The following is a 24,914-nucleotide window of genomic DNA, read 5'->3' as shown; positions in this document are numbered from 1 at the left end:
AGGGACCCTTTGGCAGGCCAGTTTTAGCCCACAGGCCGCATGCTTGACATCCCTGCACTAAAAGGTTTGTGACATATATCCTGCTGGTACATCTGTTTACCCTCAAAACTTGGATTTTTTCTTCACCACAGAGAGTCTTTGGCATTTCAGAAGAGAAAAGTGTCCAACTCTGACATCATTATATGAACATCAGAGATTTCTGTCAACGAAGAGAAGAATACTTGGTGGATGGGGGGGCATCCTCTAATTCTGCCTTTAAACTAATCTTACTCACTAATTCAACTGGTTAAACGTGTAAATGTATACAAATATAAATATGGATAGCAGAAAAGCAGACGTGGCAAAATAAAGTCTGCATTGATCAAATGTGGAATTTGAGTGAAGCTTCAGAGCTCTGAAACCACAGCAGATGTGCAATTCAAAGCGTGTAAAAAAAAAAAAAAAAAAAAAAAAACAGCACCTTTTTAAGTCCAAGGCAAAATTAACTGTGGCAGCGGTGTGAATAATTCCATAAATAAGAACCTCGGGCCCAGTTTGTTCAGTGTAAACCAGTATGTGAATACTTGCACACCATAGATATTCTAAGTTGTGGCTCTTTAAAAAATTGCTCTCTTCTTGTATATTTGGCTAGGTGACAGAGGCAATCATGGACAGTGGAATGTCTAATTTGTGTCTAATTTGTAGACTTCAAAATATTTGAGCAGGCGGTAACTGGCAGCAGCCAACATGAGTGCAGACTCAGTTCTTTTAAAAGGCCTAGTGCATGGTTGGCACGCTTAATTGCTTACAACGGCATCCAATTAACAAGGCAGATCTAATTCGGCTGCTTGAACACATTTCAAGTGTCTCCCTTGTGGGACCAAGAATAATAAATGGAAACACAAATGTGTCCTGAAATGGTGGTGGATGGAAAGAAGAAACCTCTACACTGAATAAATGTAAGTAGGTGTGACATATTAAAACCTGCCGTACCTCCTTGAGAAGTTGGCACATTGACTGTGACGATCTTGCTGTTGGCGGGCAGCGGTAGCTTGGTGGTCACAACCTTTCCGCTCACTGATGTTCCTGTAATCTGGAAAGTGTGTCCACCAGACGTGGTCACGGAGGTGTCAGTACCTGCACCTAAAGCAAACAAAAACATCGTGGCACATACAATACTGTTACTGTTCAGCTGATAGTGAAGCTGTCCTGAAATGCTTTGTCCCTTAATAGAACACTCGAGCAGAACTACGTGGCCTACATTACAGTCCACTTCACTGTACCTTGTGTGCTTTGACCCTGCTTGACCCAGGTGGCAAATGACTGCTGGAAGTTCTTGCTCTGCTGGAATGTGACATTAGAGCCCATCTTGGTGGACAGAACCACCTTGGTGTTAGGGGTGCCCTGGCCCGACAGTGAACCAACAATGACTTTAGGTGTAGAGGCAGGTGCTGTGGGAGTCCCTGTTGGAGTAGCTGTAACTGTGCCGGGCTTCTGCTCCAGACGTTTCTGAAAGGCGGAAGTAATAACATATTAATCAATCATGAAAAGTATAGGAAAGACGTACCTTAAAAGAAATGGAACAGTGAGTGAAAATCTACTGAGGTCTGAACTCACCTTAGCCTGCTCTGCTGCCTGAGCCTTCTCTTTCTCCACCCTGGAAAACAGAAAACACCGTAACTACTACACTGCACGAAAAAATATCACTATTATTTCTGCAGGTTTCTACAAGTTAAACCTAATATTTTTTAAGACCTTTGTGAGTGAAATTGAAGATATATGTCAGGTATGTTGCCCCGGGGCCACACTTTGGTGATGTGGCTGATGTGAATACAGAGGAGGCTTTTTACTGCAAATTTTCTGATTTCCCTTTGAGACTGTAATGCCTTTACAAACCAAGTTCCTAATTTGAGAGTTTTCTTGCTAAAAGGTGCATATTGATTGTACCACTTTAAATAACATAAATTTGCAGCTAGTGCAAGCTGACTGTTATGATTATGCATTAATTGAACCTTTATCTAATCTTAGAATTTACTGAGGTAGCGGGTGTTAGCTGAGATAACAGCAAGAAACAGTGGTTATCATGGCAGTCAGGTGATGCTTTTTATTAATATTTAAAAAGGTGCAAATCAAGTGTTACAGGTATAAAAAGCAGCTCCTGCTGACCTTTCTGAGAAGGCTCTGATCTCCCAGAGGTCCAGCTCCTCCTCAGGCACCCAGGTCTCAATCACTACTGGACCCGTCTGTTTGGCAGGTTCAGCTTTCTTGGGGCGCAAGGCACTGGAGCGAAGGCCCTTCCTTTGAGGTGTATGGGTTTCTAGAAAGGTGAATAGGTGGACAGAGACAGCATCAAAAAACTGCATGTATTCCACACTGATGTGTTTCATTGAGAAATATTTTTTGCATTAAAAAAGACCATATTTGATTTGTTTACCCTAGCCCTCTATATGTCAGTGTGGTTCAAATATATATATTCTTTTGTCTCTTGAGTCTTTTTTTCCTGGAATAAAGACTGTGTCTAACCTTTTGGAGTCTCGGGAACACCCAGGGGGCAGATGATTTTGCGAATGCAGTACTCGGAGCGAATGCCATAGGGTCCCACGTCCCGCCGCTTGATGATCTCAGTGGTGGTGATTTCAGTTTCTGATGTCTCTGTAGCAATGAGTGGGGATAGGGCTGGGTTGGTACGGTGATGAGGAGGAGAGCCCGACAAGATGGAGGAATAACACTCCAAGATAACAGCAGTGACACCGATGAGAGACCGAGCGCGGTGTCTAAAAAGTACACGTGAATGATTGTGTATGCTCTGTACATTTCCTGCTGTTTCTTTGGGTGAAAACATGGACAAAAAACACAACCAAAATGAACAGAGAACAACTAAGTAAAGTTACTGAAAAAGATTGGCGTTGATCAACTTTTGGGTTAACACAAGCTGTTTTCCTTTTCCAGAAAAATATGAACAGGAAGCAAGTAGAGATTGATACTATGAAATCAGAGAGGACCAGATTCCTCGTGTAGCACATAGACAAATATTATTTCTGTTGTATCAAATAATACAGTACACTGCAGCTCACCCTCCAAACCCAATCTTTTCTTTTTTTTTTTTTTTTTTTTTTTTACAAGTATAGCTAAAAAATTTATTATAACATTTTTTTTCCTTTATTTAACTTATACATATTGTACATAAAATATGAACAAACAGCAATACTGACAAAAGGCTACTCTTTCAAGGATGCCTTCAACAATCAGTCAAGGTGCCTTTTGAATTTTTTTCATTAAATTGTGATTTACAAAGTATTTTTCATACAAATTAAAAGCGTGAATTTATCATAATCCATCTGACAAATTGCCCGGCTCTAAGCTAATCTGTAGCTCCTTATTCCATATTTTAACTTATCTGAGTACCACATTGTGCCTGTATTTGGAAGAGGATGACTAAATTGGGCGGGTGGGGGTCTACCTGTACGTGTAGTGCCGACTGCTGCTGATGGTTTGACGGCCATGTCGTCCCACCTCAAACAAGCCCACAGGAGCCTCAGCATCAAACTCACACCAGCCATAGACTTCACCGTCTGCAGACGATACCTGGATACACCATCCAGAGTTCAAATATTACTGATATACACAGATGAATGTGAACATATGTGGAAATATTTTGTAATTGACACTTACGTGCCTATACAATAGTAGATTATTATAAAAGTCTGGCTCTGTTGAGAGAAACATGGAGCTGGACTAACGGAACACTTTAAACAGTGACTGAAAGACTGATATAAAGAGTCTATAGTCTATACACTGAGGTTAAGGGTGTTTTTGGCCATTTGCTGTTGCCCTGATGTCATTCGGTTCATTAGCGGAGGGCTAGTGACTTGCTCAGTATTACAGAAAACACATTGCAGCACGATCATGGAACAAGAAGAGAGAAAGAGTAAAAACAGACTGAGGTTTTGGTGATGTTCCTGTCCCCTCAAGACCATTTCCATGAAAGAAACTGAACGATTGGCTGCCAACAAATCATTTTCAATTGTGAACACTTTGAGGAACCGATATTATCTCTGACTACAAAGAAACAACAATTTTTAGTGTAACAGATTGTACTCAGTATATAATTAGACAGTAAGTTGTCATCCATCACTGGATAATTTCCGAAAGTCATCCCTTTAAAGAAATATTTCTTCCTTACTTCATTTTGGCTGGAATTGCTGCTCTAACAATGAACTTGGTGCTTAAGACATAGTCATTTGAAACACTATGAACTTCGACAAACACATACAAGGATTATGCGTTAGATATTCCTTTTCCCATGTGTAACCACAGGCGGGAAAATAACCCTGGGTCGCAGGGCTGGGTCATTGCACAAAGTGAACATCCTGACACTTCTCCAACCACTAGATGATTCATGTCTGCATTGGAACTCTGAGGTCCGGTCAAAATAACCAGAGGTCCCAGTGTGACACCATAACATCGCTCAGGGCCAAAACCACAAACGAAAGACAGGGAGGGTGAAGACATCACCAACAACAAATCAACAGGACATGGCACTCTGACAAAACAAGGAGTGGATTTAAAGGTGAATAATGAAGGGAAAGTGTTTCATCTTTATCCCTGCAGCAGCTCTTGTGTAAATATTGTGGCTCTTTGTAACCTTCAGCTGTTAATGAAGTGTGGGAAAAACCATCTGTGCAGGCCCTTAAAATCAGATGTATTCAAACTGTGGACAAAGATTGAAATAAACCTCGTACTGACGTTTCAGCAAAAAAGGTTGTAGTAAAGTATAGTTATGAGGTTGACGTGCCAAGTCACAACACATTAATCCATAATCATTTGCTGAAAATACCATGTGCCACCACAGACTGATTACGTAAGATATAAACTAACAGAACTCCTGTGTTGTTCTTTGCTTAGTGATCTTAATCATAAAAATCGCAAGGATCCCTTTAATTAAAGAACATTTTTATGAATGTTTTACTGTGAAGTACAGTAGATTGTTGCATTTTCTGACTGCTAAATGAATTTTGATTCTTCTGACAAATGTTGCCTTTCTATGGTTTTTAATGAAGAACTTTAGGGAGTTTGTACATACATCACAAATGTCTGGCTGCTTAGTACTAAAACTGGTCTACTATAATAAAAGTGAATAAAAAAATGGACAGTGTGGCTCTAAAACTCTAACTTAAAGTTTGACTTGTATCACATCTACCATCTCATGGTGAAACAATCAACAAATCAGAAACAGCCATTAAATAAACACAGATTGCCATGGTGATCTGTTCAGTGCCCCTTAAGATTAACAGTCGTCTGAAACAACAGTACTAATATTTATTCTCTGTATTTGACATAGCCAAATACAGAGAACAACCTCAACAGCACGTTTTATGGTTGGGTTGGTAAAACAGTTTTATGGCTTTGGCATGTGAGAGAGCAAGCTAAGCCTTACCTCCAGGTGATGCCAAACGTGGGTCTGGGTGAAGGGTATGGCCAGATGTCCGGCGCCGGCTTGGCATTGTAGCTAAATATCGGCACTTCACGAAACCCACCTCGCCTTGCCAGTACCTTCAAGTCATCATGTGGCAATACAAAAATACTCTTGCGGTTGCTCTTCGTGACAAACTTGCGGTAAGAAGGAAGGGCAGTGTCAGAGCGAGTCTTCTTGGTGCGGGAGAATTTGAGTAACCGGACACGTCCCCTTGTTGAGGACCAGTCCTCCTGGCTCACAGAAAGAGAAGACACTGAGGTTTTACCACTGGGATCGATTGTTGATTTACTAACAGAGGCAGAGAGCACTGTCTTCTGTTCTTTTGTCACAGCCTCACTTTGGCTGTCCTCTGACTGACCATCAATCCCAGTTGAAGAGATTTTGGTCACAGTCGTAGTCATAGTAGTAAGAGTGGACACTGCACTGCTCTTTGTTGTTGTTCCATCTGATGTGTTTGATGGCACTTTGGCTATCGTCTTCTCTGTGGAGACCACCGTTGTGGTGGTTGTGGATGTTGTGGTTACCTGGGTGATGAAGGTTTTAAGTGGTTCTGTTGTCCCACTGTTGCTATTCTCCTCTGCAAAGTCATCACTTAGACTGGACTCCTCTGCAGACGGTATAGGAGAGGGGGCCATTCTGATTATTTTGATCACAGGACTGGGTTTTGTTTCCTCACAATGAAATGGGGGTGTGCTGTTGTGTTGGACAGTGCTTTGATTATTAGCTCCAAGCCCATCTATGTTGTTTTGCACTTTTGTGATCTTCACTGGTGGACTGTAGTCCTGGTCCAATATTGTTGTCTTGCCTTGTACTTCTGCCTTGGACGCCTGGCTCAAGGTTTTATCCACAGAGTCTGTGCTATCGTTAACAGGGGTCATATCTCCATTCACTATAGGCTTTGGCTGTGCGCTGTCTTTCAGTGAGACAGCCAGCCCTTTTTCTTCATCTCTACCAATACTGTTCACCTTAGGCTGTGGGCTAAGCACACCATTATTTGGGCTCATTACAGAGTTACTCAATGTGCTTTCACTCCCCAAGCCATCATTACCATTTACCTGAGGAAGAGGAGAAACTGGCTCTGGAGAGCACATGTCTTCAGTTCTATTTTTGTCATTTTCTTGCATATTTTCCAGGTTCTCCTCTGGCCCTTTGCCATTCTCCTCTGCACCTGAACGCATTGAGCTTATAGATTCTGGACTTTGTTGAGAAGGTGTGGAAGGAGATGTGTTTTGACTGCATTTTTGTCCAAAAACACTTGCAGGTGTCCTGACTGAGTCCAGTTTTAAGTTGGGTACCTCAGATCCTATACTGTCATTATGTGTAGCCTGCATAAGATCTGATGGTACACTGTCTACTTTTTGCAAAAAAGAGCCGTGAATTCCCCCTGCTACTGTCTGTTGTATGTCAGATGTTTTTACATCCTCTTGCCCTGAACTATTTGAAATAGTTTCTTTTGGCCCCATAGTCCTTTCCACCAAGTCTGCCTCCAATTTCTGGGATATGGAGGGAGTTTGGTTTTGCGGTGAAGGTGAATCTTCACCTGTACCTGTACTACAACCATCTTTGGATGTGGAGTCCGTAACATGAGAGGGAAAAGGAGGCAAAATAATCTCATCTGTATTTTTAGACAGTCCAGACTGACTGTGTGTTCCAATGTTCCCTAGTCTCAAATTTTGTGTTGTGGAAGATTTCTCCTCCCCTTTTACATCTTCATCACCTGGGAGCTGTGTCTGAGCCAGAGCATGGGGCTTGAGGGGTGATCGTGGCCGGACCGGAGTGCTCAGAGTCACTAAAGTGGATGAAACTGGTGTAGGAGTCTGAGGTTTAGAGGCAGACTCCTGTTGCCTCTGTCGCTCTTCAATGACGTGCTGCTTCACTCTGCGCTCCAGGAGGCTATCCAGCTTAGAGGCCTTTACCTTTTTCTTGTAAGCAATGCGGGTGAGGAAGCCCTTGCTGACGTCCACTACATCGTAGTTGAAGGGTCGTTCAGGGCCCTCAGTGGGTTTCTCCTTTGTGGTGGACTTATCATCCTGAACACTGGACCCTGAAGAGAAAATTAAGGCAGACTTTACTCTAGAGTCTCCTCAAAAATTCAGTCAAGTTGAAAAGGTTTGTGTAAGAGTCCTAATATTAAAACATCATAAAACTGAATGAAACATCCCAAATACTGTCATATACTACTACAACACTATGAGACACTAAATTGCAAGTTGCAAATTACATGTCATACTTTGCTCTTCATGTGGTCGTGTATCTGCCGGGTCCACCTCCATCTTTGGAGCACATTCATCTGCTGACATTTCCTTAGACTTTTCTGTTTCTTCAGCATCTTCTTTTGTTTCTTCCCCCAATTTCTCATTTGACTCTACCTCATCAACAGACTTCAGAGAACCTGTTGCAGACTCAGACGGTATAGACGTGTCTTGATCTTTTGCCTCACTGCTAAAGGCAGTGGCTCCCTGAGCTTCTGATGCGGTTATACTTGGCCTTCGACTCAAGTCCAGCAGGGTACATTTCTTTCCAAGTTTGGCATCTTTAAAAAGAGAAAGAGAATTTTACAATTGCTTTGTCTTTAATCAGACAACTTTGTGGCACAACTATACATTAGGGGAAAATAAACAAACTGTAAAAGCATATTGTTACCATTTGCAGAGCACAAAGGCTAACGCTCTTTGAAACTGTAGTCTTGCTAAATCATTTACGAAAGAATTACCAGAAAGGATTGCACATGGATAAACAAGAGCATAAACTATCAGTATGAATAAGCATCCATCTACAACATCTTTGATTCACTCTTAGACTGTGAAGCAATAATAACACATTTCTCTCTTCAACTCCAGAAAAAAAAAAATCTGTCAAATTTTTAATTTTCCAAGTCTAAAAGAAAAATCAAGAGAAAGATTTAATTCATTAAAAAACAACCAACACATAGAAACTGACAACACAGAGATTGATGAATGAGAAACTAATTGACTTTCATAGTCAAAGAGACATTAAATTAGACAAAACCATTTCCAAATAACTGAAAACCACACATTAGGCCCCAAACTCCCCAGTTCCAGACCTTCCAGTTCTTTGCGGTAGTTGGCATTGGTGTTCCCGGGAAGCCTGGGGACAAACCGCTGCACGTAAGTCTTACTGATCCAACTCCAACCCCCGTAGCCAGTAACTCGATACTCCTCTCCCTTCTGTTTCCACACCTTCACAGAGGACAAAAAGGGAGGAGGAATGAGGAGAAACAACGCAAAGTAAAATGTTCAAGAAAAGCAAAGCTAATTGGAAAAAAAAAAACATAATGGGAAACGAGACTTCAAAAAGGTATAAAAAAAGAGATTAAAAGCTCTGGTTATTCACTGACTTAACTGCTGAGGGAAATGAATCATTGCAGAACTCAACTTGTTGTATCCAAGATGTCTTGATGGTCACTCTTACATGTATGTGTAACACACCTTCAAGTTTTACCCACAGCAAAGACTCACTCAAGAAAAAGCCTGAAGCATGTGGTCAACTGGATTGAATAATGTGATGTTTTCATTCCTTTTTTGTTGTAGATCACACAGCAGGAATAGCTAAGATAAACATATGTATCAAATAAACATTCCTCTCATGCATTTGTTATAACGGTGTGGAGTTATAGGATGCATGGGCCTCTGAAGTTACTGTTTTGTCTGTGATTGTAAATATTCTGTACCAGCATCATGTCATACGCTAGACAAAACAGTTTAAAAAAAAAAAAAAACAAGGACAGATTATCCTTTCTTCTAAGTAAATTTAAGATGTAGTATTAACATGAAATGTGACCTACCTGGTGTTTAATTGGAAACGTATACTTGACCCAAGTGGCCTGTTGCATGGTCTCCTCATCTTCTAGCTTCTTCTCCCTCTTTTTCACCTTCTCTTTTTCCTCCCGCTCCATGGACGTCATGCGGTTCAACCTGAATATGTTTTACAACCTTTTTAACATGAACAATGTGTGTCTTACATGTAATTTTATTTATTTAAAAAAATTGACTTCTGCAGTCTCGGCCTGAAATGTTATAATGCTATGCTGCACATATGATAAGAGTGCATAGAATGTGTTTGGCCATGTACAGCTTATAAACAATCTTATCAGACAACATAAAAAATTATTAATGATAACTCTTTCATAAAACAACACACTAAAAGCTGCTGGACTTAAACTTAGATCCCACTTCATGGGGGACCTGTGGTTTATTCAAACAGATACACCTAAGAAATTCTGGACAATCGGTCTTTAAAGGGGGCGTTGTGGTCTCGTTGCGGTAGGAGAGGCAGAGGTGGGTGGTACTGGTAGTCCACTTGCAGTCTAAATATTATTCCTCACAGCCAGGGTGGGCCTTTTGATCTGATCTGGTTATGATCACCTCTGCCTGCTAAACTGCCTTGTCTAACCACATGTGTACAAGCACTAAAAATATTTTTGTGGGAAATCATATAATTTGATTGTGTGTGAACAAGTGTGTTTTGAAATCATACCATTGTGTACAAGCATGAGGTTTATATAAACATATACACATATACTGTGCCTGTGCTTCATTTGAATACCTGGTGTGGCCTAGCGAGTCCTTCCAGACAGGCAGCGTAGCCACAGGTTTGATGGCACACTCCAGGATCGCCAGAGCCAGTGCAAACTCTCTGGCTTTACTGCACATCTGAACTGCCTTGATCCAGTTGGTCCTAAATCAAACAGCAAGACATAACTCAACTTCAGTTTTACATTCAGCATTTTCACTTTTAGGCTACATTAGGCTTGAGGTTTTTTGCAAACTATCTGGCATCTGTTTAACATCTGTAAACATGACACAATTCTGACATTTCCTCCAACTATTAATTAGTTAATGTTACTTTGCAGTATGATTACAAATCAGTCGACACATACAGTAAAAATATTAAATTCAATTACATTTCATTTAAGGCATTTAACACCATTTCAAAGACCTGTCAAAATAGTATTTAACATATTTTAAGTCGTAAAATTCAGACTATGGAATATCAGACTTTTTAAAGAGCTGCAGAAACCCCAGTCCACTGTGTGCTCATACCTGTGTGAGGCCCAGTTAGGGTGCATGAACGGAGATGGAACATTGTTCTCCAGCTGAATGATGGTGAGTCTCAGTGTGGAGATGGTCAAAACTTTAGAGCCGTGGATGGACCCATTCCACTTAAACTCTCCTGCTGGTGTCATGCAGAACTTGTGGGACAGATGCCGTCTCTTGTCATGGTCCTAATGAAAACAAAATCATTGCCTGCATTTTAATTAGGGAACATAAGAAAATTGGACCTCATCTTTGTTTTCTTTTTTTATTGAAGACTTCAAGACAAAGATCCAATACATAGATTAAAAAAATTCCTCCTCAATTTCAGTTTTTTTTTTTCAAAACCTGATAATGTCTCTGAATAAGAAATGAACATTCTGTGAGGGACTTTCATTTCCAGGTGGTCTTATGAACTCTAAAAAGACAAAATAAGACAACCTTACTGATTACTTACCTCTCTGTGCTGGTGTTTGTTGAGGGCGAGTGCATTGGTACTGTACTGGTTGTGATAGACACGGTATTTTCCCTCCTGACCCAGTTTGAAGAACTGGTTGAGGGTCCCCTTCATAACCACCTCTTTGCTGCTGCGTGTGCTGACACGGGTGATGTCGCCTTGTGCATTTACTACCAGTACCTGATGTGAGAAATTGGGTAATTTAGATTTTTAAAGATTGACTTGTGCCAGAATTAAAACAAATTCACATTAAAATGCATTTACATTGCACACACTGGGACAGGCATCCTCATTACAGAAACTTGATGGGCTTTTGCTTGTCAGATTTACAGACATATTTCCATTTTGTGTTATTACTGGATGGCAACTTAGTCAAAGCTTTCGTGGGACCCTAACCTCAGCCTTACACATTGACCCGTTACATGCACTCCTCACCTCTTTGCCCTCCTTGAAGCCTTTGTTGGCTTCGTGAACAGCAGCAGCCACCTGTTGGCTCTTGAGCTGACTCAGTTTGCTGTCTGGGTTCCTCAGCCGCGTCACCATGCGAGTTGCTAAAGATTTCTTATTACTGAGGCCTGTTGTCTCACCATTAGCTGAGTCTTTACTATCACCTGGAAACAAATGGGTAAACTCTGTCAGAAACAAAGCACAGCCCCAACTGTATTATAATAATAATAAATAATTCAACACAATGTTGTGTTGTACTCAAATAATCTTGTTACATCATACCCGTTTCATCAAAGCTTGCAAGAGATGATTGGGAAGACTTGTCGGCCAGGTCTGGGGGTTCAGGACCCCTCGATGGTACTCCTATGCTGCTATTGCTGTTTTCCTCACTAGGTTGCGAAGGTTGGCTCAGACTTGGGATGCCATCACCAATGACAGAAGCAGAATCTAGTGAAGGGTTTTCTGGAACACAGGCAGAAAAAACACAGGAGTACAGAGTTAATGATGCACAGTCAGCTGGCTTATACCGAGTTCTCTTTGTAGCAATATATTTCATGTAAATAAAGACTGGACTATGACAAATACAATCGTGCTGCATCACAGCTGTCAAAGATGACAAAGAATCTGCATTTTAGTGAAGTGAACTACTGTTGTCTTGACAGTTGTGAAAAAGTCAAGGCTGTGGCTCCCTCTACTGATAAGTCATGCATGATGCATGCACTACATAACTGTTCCAACAGAAGGTCCACTTAAGCAGTGAGATCCATTACAAGTCTCTTGTGTTGCCTTTTTTTATAAGAATGCAATGCCAAGCAGACAGACTGTCACAATAAAGGCTGGTGCAACGATGAATATGCCACCAACAATAACAATCTGCGAAGCTCTTTGAGCATTAAGAATGAAAAAAGGCGCTTCCTCTCCAGTTAAAAACCAATTAAACACAAGCAGAAAAAGAGGAGAGGTAAGGGAATCATTTCAGCAATGTGAACACTGTATCCAGTTAGATGCGGCTCAGTTGCATCCATGCTATTGAACAGTCAATGATATCTGATTGCAAATCAATCAATGCATTCAGCTTCTCAGTTCTTCAAAGGACAAAAAAGAGTTCAAGCACAGGAAATTTGAAGTGTCCGAGTTCTGAAAGCTGAAATTCAAGGAAAGGACATGTACGAGTGAACACAAACACAAGCAGATGGAGTGACAGCCGCATGCAGAGGGGCAGGCTGGTCAATGGTCAGAACACCATAGCACTGGGGATATGCTATATGTCAGACACACACACAACTCAGCAGCAATGTCAGTTGTATGTCGCAAAAAGTCATTACAGCATAGTGAAGTTGCCGGTTGCAGTACATCTGATCACCAAAATCATCACACTGAGGACCAGAGCGGTCTGTAATGGCCTTGTATACCTTCAGTGCTGTCAGTGACCTCCACAGGGGGACGTCCCTCTGTCAGGGGCTTTGGCACCTCAGTGACCCGACCACAGCTCACAGCGGTGGAGGTGGTTTGTGTTGGGAATACAGGTCCCTCTGATATGCTACTGCCCCTGATGCCTTCATGGCCAGTGGGCGGAGCTTCCACAACTACAGATGAACAGCAGCAATGTTGTAAATACAGTTTGAGGTGATGATACACAGGAACTTAACGTATTTGATAAAAGAAATAACAACCAGGTCAGCAGCTCTATATTATATATTTTCCTGACAAAAATATATCTCGGCCTGACTGTAATGCTCATTATGAATAAAAGTCCAAAATGTAGTGTGTTAAAAGAAGCCTGGAATTAAAACCTAGCTTTAAAAATTATAAAAATTAAAAGCCTTTATTAAATCATGGATAAAGCATAGACCAACATCTTTCCAAAGAGGCTCCATCAGGGCATTAACTACAATGAAGAAATGTGCTCTTTTTAAAATTCATCAAATTGCTATGCGACAAGAAAAGTGGGTCACCAGACATAGTAGATCTACCAACATTCAGAAGATACCAATTCATAAATACTGAATGACAGTATCTATGACTCTGATTTAATTAAAGATCAGAGTGCCTTAGACTCCCTTTGACACCTTCAGTGATAGTGAAGTTAACTAGTCAGTGAAGTTTTATTTCAATCTTTATTATTCATGGTATTTTTGAATGATCAAATGGTGATGCATCTTCTATCTCACTAACACTTTAATCATTAAAACAGACAGTCATAGACCGGTTAAATTCCTTCTTCATCCAGTTGCCAAACCTACACATGAGAAAATACAGAGCCTATATTAAATAAAAATAGGTCTTTCTCTCTGAGAATGCTCCTTCAGCTTTTTTCAATACTAACAGATCAAAATACAATGTAACTACAGAACAAAACAGCAGCAGAACTATGGTGTTTGAAAGCACTGAGCTGTGTATTATATTAAAAATATGCTAAATCTAAAATAAATTGCCGTGTGATAAAAACACTGATTTTCTGTAAAATATATAGCACCATGAAGCTAAAGTCATGCACATCAGCAGAACTGAGTATTGCACTTACTGGCACACTTTTTCAGAGGAAATGGCTTATGTAACGCAAAATCAAATTGTGTCAATAAATATGACATTGTGTTATTGCATATCTTGTTTGAAAAAATGTCAATTTAACTTAAAAAGTCAATTCAACGCCCTCAGGAACCACAGACATGTATAATGAACTTTTGAGATTTATTTTTAGATTCAATAAGCATTCAAAGCTGATTTGATTTTGCTTACCAAACCTGTAAAATATACTCTGCACTAAAAAAGTTTAAGTGGTTCAGTTGATAGAGTGGGTCATCCAGTGACCGAAGGGTCGACAGTTCAAATCCTGCCTCCGACTGTCCACATGTCAAAGTGTCCTTGGGCAAGACACTGAACCCTAAATTGCTCCCAGTGGGGCCTGGCACTGCCTTCCATGGCGGCGGCCGCCCACTGGTGTATGAATGTGTGCGTGAATGGATGAATGTATCCATGCTCCGTTAAAGCTAGCCTTGTGTCTTAAAGAAAATACAGACAGTTTGAAAGTAATATAATTGCAGTATTGATTCTCAAATAATTAGCTATTTACACAAGTGTAAAGATGTTTTTATTTTTTACAACCTAAGATCAAAAAGAAAACTGAGTGGAAATAAGCAGTGTCTCTAAAGTAGTGAGAGGCAGGAGGGGTATGTTCTTTGCCTTATCTTTTTTTGTCAACTATTGTTATTACTTTTTGCTCCATTTCCTCAAAAATAATCAAAAGAAACTTAAAAGAAGAAAAGCACTCTGAGAGCGCAGACCCATGCCAAGACAGATCTGCCCGCCCCCCCCCCAAATCACCACCAAAATTTAATCATTTCTTCCTTGTGCCAGTATCAACATTTCCTGAAAATGTTTTGAAAATCCGTCCATGAATTTTTACATTATCTTGCTAACTAACAAACACGCACGCACGCAAACACACAAAGCAAAGTGATCACGATACCTCCTGGCGGAGGTAATAAAAGAGCCACAAAAGCAGCTTTCAGGCCGTTTTAAGCATGATTTCCATGGAAATGATTAAGACCATTATCATCACAACTACCTCCAGTTTTCTCCTCCTTTATGGCAGATCTGATCCCTTCCTTGGCCTCGTCCTCCTCCACTGCGTGAGCTTTGACCTCATCCTGCTGCTGTTCCTCGTCCTTTATCTTGGCCTCTTCGTCTTCTTTCTCCACATCCACCTCCTTCTTCTCCTTCTCCAGGCGAGCTTTCATTGCCTCTTCAGCAGCGCGTCTTTTCACCTCCTCCAGCTCCTCCTCCTTCTTGGCCCGCAACCGCTCCAGTATCTCCTCTGGTTAAGAGAAGAAAATGTAAACAGAAATTAATAATGATCAGACCAGGGAGATTAAATGCTGGGCATATATAAATATTTAGACTTCGTGAAAACAACACTTGTTAATTAAATGCTAGTTTGTATGTGAAGCAGCATGTAAACAGAAACAAAAACAAAAGAAGTAGGAAAAGGAAATCAAGTGAATGAAAAGTTATAAAAGCAACCATTATAAAAGCATTTATAACAGCATGTTTCAAATTTTATCATCCTGAATTGCTGCGTGATGGTAGCTGACCAAGTTTTGGAACAGAAGAGTAGACTTAAATGTCAAATCTTTGACATTTGATAATCTTTAACCTTTGTGGATCAATTGAATTTACATGTATAGGCAGAATTTTAGCTTTTAAATGCCAGTTTGAGTACATGTTGTCACTGCTGTTATTATTGTGGGAAAAAAGGACAGCCATATATGAGTCCTGGTTATGTTTTGTAGTTTTTTTAAAGTGAGATTTCTAAAATGTCATTTCAGTGTAAATTAATAATGCGCTTTTTTGCCAAGAGGGTTCTGCACCGTACAAAAACTACTAATACAATAAAAGTGTTATTGCTAATCTTTGACATATCCATGACTCTGATATAAAACAATAACACATACCTTCACCATGCATTATATGGAAATTATCGCATATTTTATGTTTTTAATAAAACAAGTGGTATGGTGACGATTACTGAACATTTGGTAGTTTTGAACAGAACTGAAAAGGTTGAAGAGATTTATGCAAAAAGTAACTGATAAGTGATGATTCTATAACAGTTATTTGTGGGTGCATTTTTGGCTCGAGGTTTACCAAAGGATACAAAAGGTGTATAATAGACCTAAAAGAATAACTGACAATTTTTTTTTTCAAATGTCAACAAAGAAACATTCTTGAATGCCATAAGCAGTAACAAGCCATAACGATCACAAAATCAAAAAGAAAATGAACAAAAATGGCCTAAGAGTTAAAGCCATAACAGCTTAATACAAAAACGATAACACACATAACATGTTCTGTACATGAATGTATTGTTAAAAAGGGATATACAGTCACTTTACAATTCTTTTGACTTTAAAAAACGACGAAGCAGTCTAAATATTTGTTGATACACTTTCCACTACTTAAATGATCACATCAGTTTATATCAATAAGATAAAAAAACAATAGAGTGGAAATAAATCATTATTTTTTAAGTTTAAAGGATGATCTCTCAGCCTGAGATGGTATTAAGCTATGACACATTCTTTAGGTTAAATCATGACAAACATTATTCAAACCATGAACTACAATATTAAAGACAATTCTAATAATTTCAGATCAATATTTAAATATGCAGCTTAACAGAACCTTTTTTAAGTGAAAAGTGTATATCATAGTAATGATAATTATTACAATATAATACTATCACAATAATTATGATTCTATCACCCAGCCCTATCATAATTTGCTGCAGCTTGTTGTGTACTGCAGTGATCCAGCCAGTCCTAATATTTATAGCAGCAGTCGTCGCCACATATTAATGGGTAAGCAAGTATTGTCATTAATCCACAGTGGAAGTCATTTATGTGAGCATGACTCATCTGTAGCACCGAAACAGATTAACATAAGCTGAGGGATGGTGCTGCACTAAATAATTTACACACATAAGCATTTAACATCTTATTTACTTTATTCATTTGACTTATAACCAGTATTTAAACCAGAGGAATGTATTTTAACACTTCAGATATTAGGGCATTATACAAATCCACCCTCTGCCAAATCACAAAAGATGTGAGCTGGGAAGCAAAAACACCTGAAAAAAGGACTTGCATGCAGAAAATTAAAATGTCTTCCTTCCAAAAATCCTTTTAAAAATCTGACCAATCTGTCTTTGTATTTCTTCTAAGATGCTTTTGCAGCAAGTTGCTGTAATAGTAGGTGTGTGCCAAAAAAAATCAATTCATATAAAAATCGCGATTCTCATTTACTACGATTCAGAATCAATTTAAAATGTCCCAAAATCGATTCCGTTTTGTACATGACGCCCTGATGTCATCATACAGCCGGTTCTGGAACATACGCATGCGCGGTAAACACCAAAACAAAGAGGAAACTAATAGAAGAGGTAAGAGAAATTCAACCGGCCCCGTCCTCATTTAAGGCAAGGATTTGGACAAAGGATGTAAACAATTAATCGACTAATGATTAATTGTCGATAAGAATTTGCTCGATTAAAATTATTAATCGTTGGTTAATGGCCCTTGTCCACCTGTCCCCGCTGCGACGCCGCGGCTGGGATAGCCGGTCATCGAACCGGATTGATGAGTTAAGGCGGCTTTAAGGCGGCCATACACTGTGCGATTATTTCGATCGTTGCACGCAGCTCCATCTCAAACTGTGCGAATCAGTCGTACAGTCAGGCTCACGATTCCTGTTCTCACCCTGTACGGACCGACGCTCGTATGCGACCTGACTGCTCACACTGTAGGACCACACACCACAGGACGCACGACACGTTTGAGTGTTGTATCCGGAAATACAACGTTAAAATACCAAGGAATCCGTAAAAGTGCATAGACGATTGTGCATTGGCGTGAGTCACGAAAAGGGCGGCCTTACACTGTGCGAGTTTAGAGACGATTTCTCACTCGTGCGACTCTTTCTGGGATCGGGCCCGGTGTGCCTCTAATCGTGTGTCGTGCTTCGTGCAGTGTACATGGGGTAAAGAGAAGCGATTAGCACCTCACGACCAGCAATCGTGTGTTCGCAAGGAAAACGGAGCTGTTTGAAATCCTGCTCGCTCCTCGTGAGTGTATCGTACTGTCAAAGCAGTGCCACGAACCGATGTGCCTCAAATTCTCACACTGTGCATGCGCGAACACAGACGCGTACAGTAGCGTACAAGCTAACAGTAGCTGGCTGTTGACCTAGTGCAGTTTGGCTGTTGCAGTTTACCACTAGTTCCTGGATGACAGCCCATACTGTCCACGTCTGGACAACCAATGCCTGCACCAAACACATCGTTGTCTTTTCTTCTTTTTTGATTCCTCGCAGATAATGGCACATATTACCAAAGCAGCTCGTTGGTTTTTGTTTAGCACTACCATTTCGTGACTCACGCCAATGCACAATCGTCTATGCACTTTTAAGGATTCCTTGGTATTTTAACGTTGTATTTCCGGATACAACACTCAAACGTGTCGTGCGTCCTGTGGTGTGTGGTCCTACAGTGTGAGCAGTCAGGTCGCATACGAGCGTCGGTCCGTACAGTGTGAGAACAGGAATCGTGAGCCTGACTGTACGACTGATTCGCACAGTTTGAGATGGAGCTGTGTGCAACGATCGAAATAATCGCACAGTGTATGGCCGCCTTTAGAATGACTTTAGGACATGGTGGAGCCAAACACAGACCGGTCCGTCTGTTTGTGGGAGCGATGCAACCCCGACTAAATACACGCACAAATGCAGGGTTGGTATCTGATCGGAGCGTTTTCCCTGGAGGTTGGTCTAGTCCACGGTCATCTGGACTATCTGGTCAGTGAGACAGAAGCTGAAAACATTCTCCAGGCTCCTGATCTGGGACACAGGTTTGTAATGCATATGCGAAGCTTCAGGAGGTAGGGAAAAGAAAAATGAGCGAAAAGTTTCACTTTCACTTCTGCGGGGGCACAGACTGCACCGCCCTGTACCCCCATAGTATTAGAAGTAGGATGGCAAGTGACGCACGCACACGCGCAATTACCAACCAACACGGCCCGGCCGAAGTGTGCGCGTGCGGCCGAGTAACACCCTCACCACCACCGACGAAACGCACGCATGCGCACCCCCCTATTACACCCCACCACATCAACAGATGAATTCCACAGGAAACACTGACTGTAGCCAATGGTTCAATCAATCAATCAATCAATCATTAAGGAATATGACATGCTTTTTTCATTAAGTATATAAACAATATTTTGTTTTTATTCTTATAGACTGTATTGAAAGAGAAATTCAGGTTCTCAGGAAAATCGCCGCTTATCAATTAATCGTTAATCAATCAATAAGGCCAACCAACTAATGATTAATGAATTAATCGTTAATTTGCATCCCTAATTTGGACTCACTTTGGTTATTATCCATTACCCAAGAAGACCGAGCTTGACATGAGCTTCACAGTGTGTAAGGTTTGGAAAATGCAGATTAAGCACTTCAGGAACACCACCAATGCGCGGGCTCACATCAGCAACATTAGCGTATAGATCAGTTTCATGATGACGTAGGATGTATGCTGCTCGCACACCTTCGAGGCAGAAAGCACACAGAGTTTGTAGCAAAACACTGACTGTAACTGTGAATAATGCCGTCGTCTTACTGTGCCGTGGGTTGTCAGAACAGAAAGAACACACAGAAGGATTTAAACTTCTACAGAATTCCTGGTGACAAACATCCCTTCCAGAAAAATCGGCGAAAGTTATGGTTGCAGGCATTAAGATGCGAGAACTGGTCTGAGGAGGAAGTTAAGAATGTTGGTCTGTGCTGTGCACACTTCATATCTGTAAGTACTGGAGATCAAGCATACAGAGGTCGTGTTAACCGGAAATATTCCGCCATTGACAGATTTTTTTTTTTAAATGACGGAAAATTCTGAAGGCCGTCCATCATTTTGACAGATTAAAATACTGAGGGTAATTGTTGTTTAGCTGACTTTAGCCAAAATTAGATGCTACTTTGCTCGCGCAAACTGTGAAGACAGCCGAGTCTCCTTAGTTATTTTAAAGCCCAGTAAATGTGATGGCATTGATAAACGTGGTGAAAAAAGAGGGACTGATGTGGTGAAGGATGACGGACAAGCAAGTTATATGCCAGTTCTTATGGGATTTGGTGTGTTATATGTCCGCATTTTCTACCTTTCATGTGCTATGGCACATCAGTTTGTGCCCAGATCTGTGGTTCACAGAACCTGAACCCTAACCCTCAGTGCATGGGATTGACACTGTGTGAACATACACAAGGAAAGCTTAGAATGTCTACAGATAACACACCAATTAAAAGTGGAGTATATAATTATGCGAGCAGTGATATCACATTGGTTTATCAGCCAGCAGCAACTACAGCTGCTGCATCACTGAGATGTTTTTAAACGTTAAGTACTACTAAATATATCTCATTATCATTAAAAAATAAAAATTTGAAATGTCAATCATAATAATGTTATGACAGAATTTTTACGACCCTGTCCGTCAAAATGACGGACAATAAAAATGTCTAGTGCAACCTCTGCTCCCCACCCGTCTGTGACAGTTTGCTTTTCTACTATGGGACAGCCAATCCCGATGCGGTTAAGTCAAATTATGCAGCCGTGAAAGAGAAGATGGGATCGGCTTTTGGACAGAAACACTTAATGGACAGTTTTAGAGCTAACATATTCGCTCGTTCACGAGTTCCGGGGCAGAGTCTGGAGGTGTATGTGAGCCAGCTGGTACTGGTGTTTTTGCCTCCGAGGTGCGTGCGCATCACTGTTGTTAGTAAACATTGAAACTCATCTATAGGGTTAGGGTTAGGTTTAGAGTTAGCGGTTAGCGATTAGCAGCTAGCGCGATTAGCAGTTAGCGTGATTAGCAGTTAGCGCATTGACACACCATGAAATGGCGTTAAATAACACGCTAAAAGATGAAAATGCGTACATATAGCACGCCAAATGCAATAAATTGGTGTCACATACAACGCGATTTCATGAGATACAGTCTGTCAGCAGGCATCACCCAGAGCTTAACAACACGGTGACACACTGCTGTGCCTCACCAAACTCTCTGCCAAACATGGATAAATGTTTAAAAGTTAATAAATGTGAAAAAGACATTTTAGTGTCAACATTTGTCATTCTGTCTTGCAAAGCAGACTGGAGTAGATCATGAGGACCTTTGCACACCTATAGATGGAAAAAGAAATCAGTATGAATCAAAGAATTTTGAATCGAAAATCATTTTTGAATTGAAAATTGATTTTGAATCATATCATAGCCCCAAAAATCGAAATCGAATCGTGAGATAGTAAAAGATTCCCACCCCTAGTATATATGTTGTATAGCATACGTGCTCTGAATTACTACTCTTAAATGTCACTCATAGATATGAAGCTGAGCTAAGAATACAGTGTTCTGAGTATTTTTGTGTATGGATACTCAACAGTAACTTGAACTTTGAACAAATACACTATAAAGAAGATTTGTATAAGGCCTAATTACTACACATTTATTGAATAATACCCTTAAGTATTAAAGAGGTTATAATATAATATATTACTACATATTAAGTAGTAATGATGTTAGAGAACACACTATGCATCCACAGACTGTATCACACAATGAAAAAAGTATAAAGCTCATTGTTTACACACATCTGTGTTATGGTATTGTCAAATTTTCTTTCGCAAACAGAAACCCATAGCTGGTTATTTTGACAGTCGGTCAAAACAACACTGTGTTTGACAATCTTCAAGCTGCGTCATCCAGTAGTTTACATTACAACTGTTAGCTCTGTTTAAGAAAGAGCACAGCCAAAGTAAAACCACAAACCACCTGCTTTTTCTAATGATAATTTTAATTCATTTTTTTAATATTTGAAAGTGGAATTACTACATAGAGCACCTTTACCAGTACTGTGTATCGTACTTATAGATGTTATTGTGTATACTGTACTGTTGAGTATATTAAAAAGTTAGTGGAGGCACAGACAGCAGTCTAAAAGAGAATGAGACAGAGGCTGTGTTTATCTTTATAAGTGGTGTAGTTCTTTCTTTGATTGAAACCTTTGGCTCATTTGAGCACAGCAGATGCCCCATCAAAAGTTTTCACTCCAGCTGCTGCATAAAAGGTTATCACTTAGAGTGGCACATTTCCATTTGTAATTGCCCACTTGATGTAGGTTAATGTGAACTATACTTTGCATTGTTTTTATCTAAACAGCTTTAAAACAAGAAAACAAAGACACAGGCCTATGACTAAACCCCTGTGGTGGAAAGGATGGGGTGAGGGACGGAGGAGAAGCTCAAGTGCTGGACACTGGCCAAACTGGGAACAGAGTAAGGTTACATAATAGCTGGGTTTGATTCCTATAGCATGGCCATCTATGACTGGGTGGCATTCATGAGTACTGGGAGGAAGGCAGGCAAGAGGAGAGAGACAGTAAGTAAGCAGGAAAGGGGAATAAAAAATGCCATGGGCTTAGAAGGGATCCTTCTCTCCCTCTCAGCTATAATTAAATTCAGCAACAATGAGCATCCTGCATTTACAAAAGTGCATTTTTAGCAAGATAAGAAGAGAAAGAGAATATGTTTCACCATTGGCGGCAGTAAGGTAGCACTTGTTGTTGCCACGGGCCTTGTTGGTCAGGTCCTCAGTGATGTCCATATGCGTGTGCACCTCCTCCCTTATCTCCTCGAGTGCTGCAAACAAGTCTGCCTCCCAATACTCCTTATCCAGGCAATCTATGAGCTCAGCTAACTGGACCTGAGACGACAGGACAGAAGGGGCAGGTAAGGTGAGGAAAGGATCATGGTGCACAGGCAGGTTCAAAACAAACACCAAACCATAGCCATAAATATACATAAATATACTGCATTAATCAAACAAAGAATAGGATTATGATGTACAATAGATGGACAAAAGTATTGGGATACGCTGAATTCAGGTGTTTCTTTTCTGTATCATGATATAGTTTTATAGTGTGATAAATATCATTGCATTGGTTAGTTTTTGTTTAAATTATCTTTGCTTCCAAAACGCCTCAGAGATGGTTTTTACTAAATTTTTCTCAACAATGTTTTTTTTTTTTTTTTACCCACAACTATGATTTTAAATGTTGTACCTCTAAATGTCAAAAATGTTTTTCATGTTCTGACTGTAAATAACATTCTCACATTTCACTTAGGGAAGAAAACCTCCCATTAAACTTCTAGGAAATATGGATGTTTGTAAACTATCTGGACAAAAACATTGGGACACATCATAGCTACAGCACGAACGATGTCCTGTTCATGCTGATTTGAAATATTAACAGTCCATATAGTATATATATATTTTATCCATATAGTGTGTGATGTATATATGTCTGTGTGTGTATATATATATATATATATATATATATATATATATATATATATATATATATATATATATATATATATGTGTGTGTATATATATATATATATATATATATATATATATATATATATATATATATATATATATAAACCATGAAATTACTAGCACTGATGCAACTCTTTACAAGATCCAAAATGTTCTTTATTGTTACTGCTGTGAGTGTACACCTCCTTACCTTAGTGCTGTAGTACCAGATGGCTTTGTCCTCCTGCTCACCATCCTCCTCACTGTAGGACAAACATGACAGGTAGGTTAAAAAGCATGATATACAGTATGCTCTACATATGCTTGCTTTCTACCAGCTGCTGAGTAGCTGTTTGTGCTTTAAGGTTATTTGGCCTTTCTCTTGTACTGTACAATTTACAAGACAAATCAGTAGCACAGTGATATCAGAACAAATGTTAAAGTCTCAGTGTCTCTGTTACAATCCACGTTTTCATTCTTTCCAAAGAAAATAACCCCATCAGGACATTTAAACGTCTTGCAGCTCTGCACCACACTTCTAATTATGTTCAACATGTAAGAAAGGAACAGGCATTCAATATCATCTCTGGACAAAAACTCAATTAAGATATATGCAAAGTATGTAACCTGTTGAGATTTTTAGAGCTATTGTAGATGGACAAAATATGGCCACTTACTAAGTTTTTACATTGAGTGCTTTCCAAGTACCTATAATTTTATTTGCCAAAACACTACTTCAAAACCAACATGCAAATTTGGCTGAGAGCAAACCTTTTAAAAGGACTGTCTTGGTTGCCGAACTAATGAACCATAAAAATAAAATGTATAATTAAACATATGATCATATTACCATGATATGATCCACAGCCTATCCTATGGAAATAGCAACAGTAGAGAGGAAAGCCTGCGATTTAAAAGATCCATTTTTATGTTATGGATTCAGTTACAAGTGAGCAGAAAAATATTGTGTGTAAAACTTTGAGATTCACATAATTGATTCCCAGGGGAGGTTTGTTCTGCAAATTGCTTTGTTTTTTTCCCACAAATGCTTCATTCATGCAAAATGAAAAGGTCTCTACATAGTTTTACAATCATTTTAAAGCTTCCCTATTTCTTCACAATGGTCGGTAATTGGTGCGTTTCTCCTATCATTTTCCTTGCCTCAAATTGCAATAGTCAACAATACCCGAATTGTGTTTTTTTCTTTCAAAAATTGCACAGATATAATAGATACTAATTACTATTTCTATGCAAATTGTTGTTAATTAAATACTGCGAACGTGGACAAAATAACTCCTTAGTAAATACATTTCACATAAAAATGTGTGCTCGGTGTGTCAACTGCACTAAGTGAAGGGAAGTCTAAGCCTGTGCAAGGCTGAGTAGAATAAAAAGAAAACTTGACTAGATACTTAAGTCTATTTAGCTGCAGCTACACAGTGGAACATTTGACAGCTTTTTGCACAGCATGGGCTGTGCTCAGGGACTGTAAAGCCTGAGGACATGTAAGTAGTGTCTATTCAGCATCCTTCCAGGACTTCACCATGGGTACATGTACACACACACATGCAG

At 39.9% G+C, this 24,914-nt stretch overlaps 1 protein-coding gene across 2 annotated transcripts in view; it reads right to left on the bottom strand.

Moving 5' to 3' along the window:
• The window catches only part of LOC115420832 (nucleosome-remodeling factor subunit BPTF), a 49,366-nt gene that overhangs the window by 19,459 nt on the left and 4,993 nt on the right, over positions 1-24,914 (bottom strand). For both annotated transcript variants that reach the window (XM_030136385.1, XM_030136393.1), the window contains exons 3-21: positions 23,554-23,605; positions 22,556-22,724; positions 14,982-15,230; positions 12,826-12,999; positions 11,696-11,875; positions 11,402-11,577; positions 10,967-11,146; positions 10,519-10,700; positions 10,022-10,153; positions 9,261-9,390; positions 8,520-8,655; positions 7,686-7,988; positions 5,417-7,499; positions 3,440-3,564; positions 2,503-2,631; positions 2,146-2,296; positions 1,597-1,636; positions 1,263-1,488; positions 973-1,122 (exon numbers count right to left, since the gene is read on the bottom strand). In XM_030136385.1, coding sequence (XP_029992245.1) covers positions 973-1,122; positions 1,263-1,488; positions 1,597-1,636; positions 2,146-2,296; positions 2,503-2,631; positions 3,440-3,564; positions 5,417-7,499; positions 7,686-7,988; positions 8,520-8,655; positions 9,261-9,390; positions 10,022-10,153; positions 10,519-10,700; positions 10,967-11,146; positions 11,402-11,577; positions 11,696-11,875; positions 12,826-12,999; positions 14,982-15,230; positions 22,556-22,724; positions 23,554-23,605 — 4,967 coding nt within the window. The remainder of the gene's footprint in view (positions 1-972; positions 1,123-1,262; positions 1,489-1,596; positions 1,637-2,145; positions 2,297-2,502; positions 2,632-3,439; positions 3,565-5,416; positions 7,500-7,685; positions 7,989-8,519; positions 8,656-9,260; positions 9,391-10,021; positions 10,154-10,518; positions 10,701-10,966; positions 11,147-11,401; positions 11,578-11,695; positions 11,876-12,825; positions 13,000-14,981; positions 15,231-22,555; positions 22,725-23,553; positions 23,606-24,914) is intronic.

This window comes from Sphaeramia orbicularis, chromosome 1, assembly GCF_902148855.1.
Source record: "Sphaeramia orbicularis chromosome 1, fSphaOr1.1, whole genome shotgun sequence".
Taxonomy (NCBI): Eukaryota; Metazoa; Chordata; class Actinopteri; order Kurtiformes; family Apogonidae; genus Sphaeramia; species Sphaeramia orbicularis.
This window is presented reverse-complemented; position numbering and strand designations above follow the sequence as displayed.